The 11262-nt window shown below is 35.7% G+C and overlaps 2 protein-coding genes across 2 annotated transcripts; one reads left to right on the forward strand and one right to left on the reverse strand.

The window, feature by feature from the left end:
• The first annotated feature begins 2750 nt into the window (after positions 1-2750).
• Positions 2751-6626, forward strand: LOC111986118 (zingipain-2). Its single transcript, XM_024017748.2, has 5 exons — positions 2751-3291; positions 4994-5229; positions 5384-5524; positions 5612-6043; positions 6302-6626. The coding sequence occupies exons 1-5, from the start codon at positions 2877-2879 to the stop codon at positions 6380-6382; spliced, it is 1305 nt and encodes a 434-aa protein (XP_023873516.2). The 5' UTR covers positions 2751-2876; the 3' UTR covers positions 6383-6626.
• Positions 6627-9186: 2560 nt separating this feature from the next.
• On the reverse strand, positions 9187-10648 carry LOC111986120 (uncharacterized). Its single transcript, XM_024017751.2, has one exon. The coding sequence runs from the start codon at positions 10238-10240 to the stop codon at positions 9395-9397; it is 846 nt and encodes a 281-aa protein (XP_023873519.1). The 5' UTR covers positions 10241-10648; the 3' UTR covers positions 9187-9394.
• Between the last annotated feature and the right edge of the window lie 614 nt (positions 10649-11262).

Genomic DNA, 11262 nt, shown 5'->3' on the forward strand with positions numbered 1-11262 from the left:
GGATTTCCTTCCCAGGCTTCCTTAACAATATTCGGGAACCCATCGTGGCTGAGCCAAACAGGTTGGAAACGAAAGGGCCTCACTCCTATCTGCCCAAGATTGGGAACCATAGACAAGAGAAAAAGGCAATGATCTGAATTAATGCGGGCTAAATGGGAAACAAAAGCCTTAGGAAAACACAACTTCCATTCTAAATTCACCCAAACTCTATCTAACTTTTGTTGAATAAGATCATATAAATCCCTCCGATTAGTCCAAATGAATTTTGCCCCCGAGAAACCTAGGTCTAGAAGGTTGCAAAAATCCATACAACTGGTCTCTTCAGAGACCCTCCTATTACAACTGCCATTCCCACTCATTTTCTCCTATTCCTTAGTTACATCATTGAAATCCCCCATCACTGCCCAGGGAAGATTATGTCTCACATACAGGGTTTTTAAGTTATCCCATTAAAAACATCTTTCCCTAAAAACATATGCATTTAATTTAATGAATCTATCTCATTTAATGAGTTAGAATTAGAGTTCAAATCATACTAACAACATATTTTAGTATTTTTTTTTCTTTAAAAAACTATATTTTTAATTTCAACTAACCAACACATGTTTTTCATTTTAAAAATACAAGAAATAAAAAAGGGGTGTACATTTTCACATTTTGAAAATAGAAAACAAAAACTGTTACCAAATATAACATAAATTTTCCAGTAATTGTATTACCCACTTTAACAATTGTGCAATTGTTTTTTTATTTTTTATAAAGAGGGGTGTACATTTGCAAATGAAATATTTACAGGGTATGTTTTTTTTATTGCTAAATACAAACTAATGTATCAATTTGTAAACACAATACAAAAAAAAAAGTAATTCAAAAATGAAAATGTGGTATTATCTTATGTGTATATTGTTAACAATACAAAGTGTGGGTTTTGAATAACACGCAAAAACCCTAAGCCCCAAAAGCTCCAAATTGCCTCAATTCGAACCCCACTGGAAGCAAAACAAGGAATTTTAGCATTTTTTTTCCCCTCTCACACACGGAGATAGGTTATTTTTGCACATCACTTTGTGTAACTAAGTAATCTTAAAGAAGATGATCGCCTTTGCTCTTTGGTGACTTTAATAGGTTACAGGGGCCTCAGTTTACTTTTTGGTGGCATAAATTAACCAAATTGAGGTGCAATTTGTTTGCTTTTTGGCACCAAGAATTTGCTATTGATATATGTTTGCCTTGCTAGAAGCTCACATTGTTGCTTATGTTTTATCTAATGTGGTAGTAGCTTTTGGAAGTGGTGGCCTTAAGGTTTAATGTGTGGGTTTGCCAATTCTACGTGCTAATGGGAGAATCACTTCTTTTGACATTTGCTAATAGATTTTTTATTTAGACAAGCGATTAACATATTCTCAAAGAACAAAAGAAAAGAGGTACTTCAGTAATTTAAATATTGGTCTAATCGTGGTGTATGTTATAACTTAATACATTAATGAGTACATTGTCTCTGGACCAACTCAAATGAACCCATATATTAATCTCGTTGGAGGGGACTTAAACCCATCTCAATAACCCAAACTTCAGATTTTCCCTCATCTTCCACTTATTTATTTTTTCTTTTGTGCTTATGTTATAATGGATGCCAAAAATATTGAAATGGGAACTTTTTTGTATGGTGTTTTTCCTTTTCAACTGAACAAACAAGTTTTTTACTTTGAAAATATAAGAAAGTTATTTTTTAATTTTATTCTTAAAAACAAGTTTTGGATAACAAAAAACAAAAACGATTACCAAACATAATCTAAGCGTTGACAAAGAAAGGACAATAGGAATTATGAATGACTCCAAATGCCGTAACAAGATTTTGCAAACAAAAACAAGTAGGAGGAAAAACTTTTTTTATATATATATTTTGACATCCTTAATTTGTGTTTGCATTCAACTGAATGTTAGAACAAAATGGATATGCCTTGTCTCATAAAAAGTGAATCTAATAAAGGTGATGAAACCCCTTATCTACAAAATTCAAAAGATCAACTTTATCCTTTAATTTTTCTAGTTTATTAGTTTATGAATAATATTTTGAGGTCTTTTTTTTTTAATGATATAATCATATGTTAATAAATTTTCTGCAAAAAGTCAAATAAAGTAGTAGCAAACGGATTCATTACTCAAATTGAATCTTTGTCGTCTGAATTTGAATCAACTTGATCGTTCTTTGGTTGATTGGTTGGCTGGCTTCTTATTCTTAATACATCTCCCCTACATGAAGAAAATTATAAAGATGTACCTTAAGTCTTAACATATTATTCGTTATATTGGGTTGTTGGGAGTAAAAAGAATTGTGATTATTTACAATGACGGAAAAGTGGGGAAAAACACAAATTTCCTATATATTTTATGTTATAAAATCAATCATTTTTGTTATAGCCTGAAACATGCTCAATTATAAGTTGTAATACATATTTTTTCAAAGAATAAAATACACTTATTATATATATATATATATGTATCTATATATATATATATAGAGAGAGAGAGAGAGAGAGAGAGAGATTGACTTTATTTTTTTAAAAATGTACAAAAATATTGTTTAATAAAGTATTACCACCTTACCCAGTGTCCGCAATTGATAACAAAAGCCAAAAAAAATAATAAATAAAAAACAATCACATTCTCCCTTCTTACTATGCACCTATGAATTTGATATTTATAGTTAGTCAAGTACCTCCAAATTTTCTTAAGACACTTCCCTATAAGAAAGGCCAAGTTTCACAGCCTCTTTGGCTGCCCACATTTCTAGGCAGTAGGCACACCTCAATCAATTTCCCAACAAACAAACATTCCAAAAACCCCAAATCACCCTCTCCCCTCTCTAAAAGAAAATGAACCTCCTTTCTTCTTCCTTTCTCTTCACTTTTCTTCTTTTCCTACACCTCACTTTCTCTTCTCCTTCACACACCTCCTTTGAGCTTTTTGACACCTGGTGCAAACAACATGGCAAAACTTACTCCTCAGAAGCTGAAAAGCTGTACAGGTTCAGTGTCTTTGAGGACAACTTTGACTTTGTTAAGCAGCACAATGATATGGGCAATTCTTCTTATACGCTGTCTCTCAATGCCTTTGCTGATCTCACCCACCACGAGTTCAAGGCCTCTCGCTTGGGATTCTCTCCTGCTTCTTCCATGAAATTCAATCATGGGAAGGTTCAGGACCCGGGTTTTGTTCGTGAGATTCCTTCAGAGATGGATTGGAGGAAGGAAGGAGCTGTGACCCGGATCAAAGATCAAGGGAGTTGTGGTATGAGAGCTCTTGTTCTGATATTTAAGTTCTTTATGACTTATAAGTTATAATAAAGCTCATTGAATTTAAGAATTTTGGTGGGTTTTAGTTGTTATTGTTAGTTTTGATCTCTATGTTAGAAAGCATTTTAACTTGAAGGCTTCATGCTTTATTTGATGAATTATGCTGTTTTGAGATGTGGGTTGTCTGAGTTTGAATTGGATCACAAGTAAATTGTGGTGTTCACTTCAGACAACATTAACACAGAAAGAAACCCGAATGCCTTATGGATGAGCACTTTGCTAGTTTGCTGATTTGCTTGTTTGCTGAAAGTTGGTTAAATGATAGTTGTAGCTAGAAAATGTGAGGAAAGCTGTACATAAGCGAATAAACTAAAAAGTTAAAAGAAAAGGTTGCTGGCAAATGTACAGGTGCCAAGAGCCCCAATACAACTAGATTGAGTTTTATATGTGCGAAAATATCTCTCTGAATAGGGTCATAGGGGTTCTAATGATGACCTTAACTTCTACTCTCTCATCCTCCTTCTGTTTGTGGCATTTATACTTGAGTCTTAAGCTCCTATATTTTCCCCTTCTACCAAGTCCTCAAAACTGAAGTGCATGTGCTATGTGCATAATGGTTGTGGTATTATATTATCGGAACTCTGACCTGAATTGATCTCTGTTGCATCTGCCATCCCTTATGATAGGGAGATTTTCTGGTGCTTGAAGGAGGGTGCCATGCTTCACAATTAAGAAAAACCTATTTCTGCCTTGTGAGTGCAATCCTTTTGATTGATCCCCATAAAGATGGATGTTTCAATGGAATCAACTAGATGCAGGTTCTAGAGACCTAATTGAAATGATACCGAATTTTGGTTTTAAAACAATATTGGGAACTATTTTAAAGTCTTTTTACCCTAGAATTCTCCATGTTTTAATTTCAAGCTTGCTAGACCACTTTTGTACTAATGATATTAGTCATAATTGGGTGATGATACCATTCTAGCAAGCTACAGCATGATGTGTAAATCCACCATGACCAGTTTAAATATATATTTTGAAGCTTCTTTAATTTTAAGAAAAAGATGAAAAATAAAAGGACCTTCGAAATCTTTTGCTGGAAGGGCTACTACTCATCTTCATCATCTTTATGTGTGTGTGCGTATGTGTGCATGCATAATCAATGTTTTCACCAGGCTTTGGGAGATTATATGCGCATCATACAACCTTGTATTCTAAGACAATGATCTGATGCACCAAATTAGCTTTATGGGCAATACTTTTGGTATTGAACATGCCTCTAACTTGATAAATTCTATGTATTGATTTAGAAATCTGGTTAACAAGTATTATTTTATGGTTTTCTTGCTTTCTTCTTGTCTGCTTCATCAACTGTGCCAATAAACAATTTAGCTTAACTGGCCAGTACACAACAGATTTCATAATATTAAGAGATCTGTCATTGTTCTAACAAACACCATTCCTTTACATTATGGAAAGGATTCAAATGTTCTTGTCACCATTTCAGCACGAGAGAGAGAGAGAGTGAGAGAGAGAGAGAGAGGTTAATGTAAGATCCTTAAGTTTCAGTAGTAATTACTTCATAACGTTTAAGTTTGTAGTTATAATGAAAGTAATTTCATTTTCATATTGTTAAAACATGTGTTGCATATGTTTTGATGTGATTTAGATATAAATTTAGTTGTTTTGTTGTATAGGTGCTTGTTGGGCATTCTCAGCTACTGGAGCTATTGAAGGTATTAATAAGATTGTCACCGGATCTCTTGAAAGCCTCTCAGAACAGGAGTTAGTTGATTGTGACAAATCTTATAATAGTGGCTGTGAAGGTGGGCTCATGGACTATGCATATCAATTTGTCATTGATAACCATGGCCTTGACAATGAGGATGATTATCCCTATCAAGGTCGGGAAAGGTCCTGCAAAAAGGACAAGGTAATTGTTATTTTTTCTTTGATTCACGTTTAATACTTATGAGTTTTGTCTGTTTTTTCTCTCTTTTCTGTGTTGCTTCATTCATATTATTTTAGCTCTGTAATTCAGGTTAGCATTTCCATTGATGACATTTTTCTTTCTTACTACACTGCAGTTAAAAAGGCGTGTTGTGACAATTGATGGTTACACTGATGTGCCATCAACTAATGAGAAACTGTTACTACAAGCTGTGGCAACACAACCTGTGAGTGTAGGTATATGTGGCAGTGAGAGAGAATTTCAGATGTACTCAAAGGTTGGTCCTAATCCTTAATCTCAGAGACATTAGAATTCTTAATTACTGTTATAATAAAATTTTTTTCGTATTTTATTTGTGTGATAGGGGATTTTCACTGGCCCATGTTCAACTTCTTTGGATCATGCTGTATTGGTTGTAGGGTATGGTTCAGAAAATGGAGTAGACTATTGGATTGTGAAAAACTCATGGGGAACACGTTGGGGAATGAATGGCTATATTCACATGCTGAGGAACAGTGAGAATTCACAAGGGCTATGTGGCATCAACATGCTAGCTTCATATCCAACCAAAACAAGCCCAAATCCTCCTTCTCCACCTTCCCCAGGTCCCACCAAATGTGACATTTTCACTTTCTGTGGAGAAAGTGAAACCTGCTGTTGTGCAAGGCACCTTCTTGGAATCTGCATTTCCTGGAAATGTTGTGAGCTTAATTCAGCTGTTTGTTGCAAGGACCACACTCACTGTTGCCCCCATGATTATCCCGTTTGTGATACAAAGAGGAGTCAATGCCTCAAGGTTTGTCTGAACTCCCTTTAAACGACAAAAGAATTTCTCAACCTTTAGCTTGGTATTGCTTGGATAAATGGCATGTGAAATGCGTGTGCTGTATTGTCTTAAAATGCAAACTAGCCTTTAAGGCTTTTGATGACTGTTTTACAAACAGGTTTTTTTTCCGTACTCAGTACAGAGTTTAAGATTTTTCCAATTTAATAAATCTTATAGTTTATTGCTTTTCTATATTCTGGACTAATAAAAGCCATCAAATGCTTGCAGCGTGCTGGGAATGTTACAAGAATGGAAGCTGTTGAGAGCAGACGGTCTTCAGGGAAGTCGGGTGGTTGGAGTTCCTTTTGAGGATTGGGTCTTGAAAAACTTCTTCAGTATGTACCAGTGAGTAATTTTTTTGCCAAACTGTTGCATGAGTTGTATATTTCCCCGCGCAAGGATGAAAATTCTATAGCTTATCTTGGAAAGATATGGTCTTGTGTAACTAGGTGTATTTGAATACCACTTATTTTGCTGAAACTGAAAAATTATTGCTGAAAGTACTACAGATAAAAGTAAAAGTTAGTTGGAATAGTATAGTAAAGTTCATAAATAGTGTCAAAAAGTGCAGTGGAGCCCATGAATAGTAGTAAAAATAAGCTGTATAGTGAAAAAAAAATTAATTTTTAATCCTAACCCAAATGCACATGAAGCCTATTGTTTTCAGTTATTGAAATTGACTGATTGATTATTTCCAAAAAATTTGAAGCCTATTGTTTTCAGTTATTAAAATTGACTGATTGATTACTTCCAAAAATTTGCTTGTTTGACGTGTCATACTCTTTATGGATGAATTAATAATTATTGAAGCTTCATCGTAAGAGATTTAGATGTGGACAAAAAAATAGTGTCTTGTAAAATTTGTTCTAGTTCTCTTGAAAAGTACGCAGAGTTGTGGATTAGGATAAGATACACAGTTTATCAAAACCGACTCATATCAACCTCATTCTCAATTTCCCAAAGGATATAGCACACCTGAATTTCAATGCTCAAGTTCAGAAGCAAAACGTTGCAAAAGACCGCTTCGACTTTAAAGATGAAATTCATATATATATATATATACACACACACACACACACAACACAAACGTTAAAGCAAGACATTCACGAGAGACGTTTAGGAACAATTACTTTGATTGGTACCTAAAACATAGTAATAGACTAATAGTAATTTTGTCTACACATTTCTAGTTTTGAAGCAACAAGTAGTAATGGACCTGTGGCCAAGTCTGTAGGAAAAGTGAACAACAACACCCTTTCATGCAATTGCTCATAAAATATTAGCAGGAGTGATAATCAGCCTTTGCATTGCACCGTAGGCACCTTCCGAATCCTTTGTTAATAAATCACACATAGGCTGGAAAACTTGGTTTAGCCAACTCAAGATGGGAGTGAAGCATGCCTTGCTACTATTTGCAGGGAATCATTGGGTTTCTCAAGCCACAAAAGTGGTATTAATACTCTGGAGTCTGGACCATATTGAGTTATCAATACTTTCTACCAGATGGTCGAATTGTGAAGCTTTCTGCTTCGCTTCGAGATAAAGAGTGAAGCTTATGCTAGTTTGCTTTCATAAGTGCATTCTCAAAAAGAAAGAAAAGACTAATAAGAAGAGATGTTTAAATTTTATGTTGCATCTACAGATGCTCATGAGGGCAACGCTTATTCTAGTTTTGTTTCTAGGACCTGCTCAATGCTAGCATTAACAGTGGATTTTCAACATCAAGCATTGGCACAGCATACAAATGAATTACCAAATTCCAGGAAAAACGCAATCAAACCCATGCAAGGAACTATTAAAATCAAATTTATGATAATTAGCAGCTTCAAGGAATAACTAGCCAAATGTAAACAATGAAAAAGATGAAATTCTCGTTATTGTCATAATCGTTTCTATGGACAACACACTGTAGGGAACCTTCAAAAAATAAACTTGGACATTTTGATTGCCCAAAAACCAGCTAATCATCAAGATTCTCCAATCTGAGCTGTTGGAAGGAACATGTATCATCCTTCTCATCCAACCTTCAACCCAATCTAGCTACTGGCTTTAAATCATGTTCTGCACACTAAATGCTACTGAATTGGAACTTATGCTAAGTTTCCTTCAGAATCATGGTTATCAGTTATATGAAATAAAGACGGATGGAGAAAAGAGTCAAATACGTATCTAGAAATGAAGGTTTGTCCCCCAATCAAAAGTAGTTTTCCCCACCACTACCAATCAATTTCCTAGTTAGCTCAATTCAATCACTTGGTCTTTCACCATGACACATGATAGAGTTGGGGTTTGAATGATTACCCAGTGGTAATGCTACTAAAAGCCTCTATAGATTATGGTTCCTAGAGTCAGGTTGGAAACCCACCCCACCAATTTAAATAGCCAAAAAAAAAAAACTATTAACGCATGATAAAGCACCCTAAAAGTTATCTAGTATGATTATATGAAGAAAAGGAAATCATGCAGAAAATAGTACTCAATTTAATAATGGTAAGCCATCTAACAAGGTCCCAACCCTGTTAAAAGTAGAAACCCAAATTATTCTGTCTGTCTATGTGTGTATCATCTTTTAGTTAAAAGATCTAAATCACAAACAACACTAATCTAATAGACTATAGCTAGGGGTCCTACTCCAACTGGTATCAATAAAAGTTTAGGTTTATTGGAAACTAGCAATGCCTTTTCTCTTCTCTTGATCACCAATATTGTTTATAACCATCAGTAAGCAAACAAAGCACTTAATAATTTGTTCTTCTTCCCTTTTTTGTAAAAAAAAAAAAAAAAAAAAAAAAAAAAATTAACATTCTAATGACTACATAAAACACATTTTTCGTTCTTTCATTTCATGTAAGAGATTTATTCTGTCTCTCAAAATAATAGGTCATAAACTCGTGATGGCCATGTCACATTGCCAATATATAAAAAAATTGAATACCACTCCAAATTAGCCTTCCATGAACACACAGTCTATAAGATATACTATCACCTAGTCCTTAAATACACTCATGTTTCTCTACAACATTACAGATCCATTATAGTTCAATCTCAGCGAATTTCACAAACTAGATGCCAAACTTTGCTTAGAAAACTCCCATATGACCTTAAAATACTAGTTGTACACCTAAGTTATCATGCTGTCATTAAAAACCCATACACCATACAAAAATTCTCTTACTACTACATAATTTTCCAAGTGTATATATAACAAGTAACAACTAATAAAACTAAAACGATTCCAATTATACATCATCAAAATTTACAACTTGTAAAAAAAGAGCCCAAAAATATAAAAGTTACCGCAATCCTCCTCTTTCGTTCGTTTTACGAGGACGGAAACACATCCTTAACAGCCGAAGCAGCCGTCAAATAATTGAGCGTGTTCCTCAAAGTCTCTTTCTCTCTCTTAAGCCTCGCCGCCGTGTCTTCGAGCTCAAGCAAAGCTTGCTGCTCTCTCGGCGCGCCTTCAAAAGTACTACCCACAAAGAACGAAAACGGCGTCGGAAATAGGTTCCTCCTCAAGTCCTGGACCTCCTTCTCCGGCTTCCCCCCGAGCCGGTTCGAAAGCCGAATCACGTCCTTCATATACGTCTCCACCTCGCTCGCCAGCGACTCCAAATCCTCCTCTCCGTCGCCGGACGGCCGGTCCTCCAGCCACGTCACCTCGGCGACGAGGTAGGGTTTGGTGCGGACCAAGTTGGTGACTCGGAACCGTTCTTGGCCTTTGCAGATTAGGAAGAACCGGTCGTCGACGAGTCGCTCGTGTTTGACTACCTCGCCGACGCAGCCGACTTCGGCGGCGCCGGTGACGGCGTCGGAGAAAATGACGCCGAAGCGGAGATCGGTCTGGAGGAGAGTGTGCATCATGATGCGGTACCGGAACTCGAAGATCTGTAAGGGGAGGATAGCGCCGGGGAAGAGGACTAAGGGGAGAGGGAAGAGCGGGAGCTCGACGGCGTCGTTGGACTTCGGCGGGTTCGTGTGGTGCTTTTCGGAGAAAGAGGAGGCGGAGCAGCGGAGGGAAGTGCGTTTTCCGCGGCGGAAAGTGTGGAGGGAAGTGGGTTTGGGAGAGAGGAATTGTAAGGGGTTTAAGGGAGAGAGAGTGTTGCTGTTTTTGTTGTTAGGGTTTAAAGTGGGTTTGTGTGAGGGAATGAGCTGAGGGAGAGCCATTGGTGTGTGTGTGTTTTTTTTTTTTGTGTTTGGTTTTAGAGTGGAGAGTAGAGAAGCATATTGATATGTGTTTTGTTTTGTTTGAGGGAAAATTAAAAATGTGAAAGTGTTTTCAGTGTTTCCAGTTTTACTGTTGTGAAGGATTGGAAAATGTGGTGGGATTTCAGAGGAGGGAAGGAAGATGTGGATGATATGGAGAGAGAATGTGAGGGATGTTTGGATGTGGTTTTGGATTTCCCACGTGGGGTAAGGATAGTTTTTTGATTTTGAGTTGAGTAATTGATGCAAAATTATGTGGCACGTGCGTGACCGACATAAGAAAATTACTGCAACTACTATATGTGGTGCAGTGGTGGTGGTGGTGGTGGCTATTGTTTGCTAATAAATCGTTTTCCGAGTTTCTCAATCAAGATAAAAGATCTTATGAATCTGGGAATTATTCTGATGGTGTTTGGATTTATACTTGCTGGGCCTGGGAGAATGGAAATGGCCACAATTTCGATACCTATATTTTCTTTTTAAAGTGAGTTTGGGACTCACACAGTTACACATATAGTTAAATCTTCATGAACCATTTTATAAAAATTTTAATATTACGTTTATAAAATATATAAAAAAACATTCCAAAAAGTCAATTACCTTTTTCCTCTCATATATAAAGTTTTTAAAAATAATTTCTAAACTAGTGTTCTTAGGTCATTGGTTAATTTTTTCTCTATAATAAAATTTGAAATTAAAAGCCATGGTTGTGCAAGTGGTTATCTTCTCTCGCAAGTCACAACAAATAGTTTAAATTCTCATTAATTAAGATTATTCACTTTTAGGTAAAAGTCTATTTTAGCTAAGTTTCATAAATTTGAAATTGTATGCTAACCATAATTCAATTTGGGAAATGCTAACGAGTGTCCTTAGGGCACTAGTTAATACTCCATTTAAAAAAGTTTTTATGAGAAAAAAAAAAGTAATTAATATTTTGATAGATTTTTTCATTTTTCATAAAAGTGGTATAAAAAATTTATTAA

This window comes from Quercus suber, unplaced genomic scaffold, assembly GCF_002906115.3.
Source record: "Quercus suber isolate HL8 unplaced genomic scaffold, Cork oak 2.0 scaffold_608, whole genome shotgun sequence".
Classification (NCBI taxonomy): domain Eukaryota; kingdom Viridiplantae; phylum Streptophyta; class Magnoliopsida; order Fagales; family Fagaceae; genus Quercus; species Quercus suber.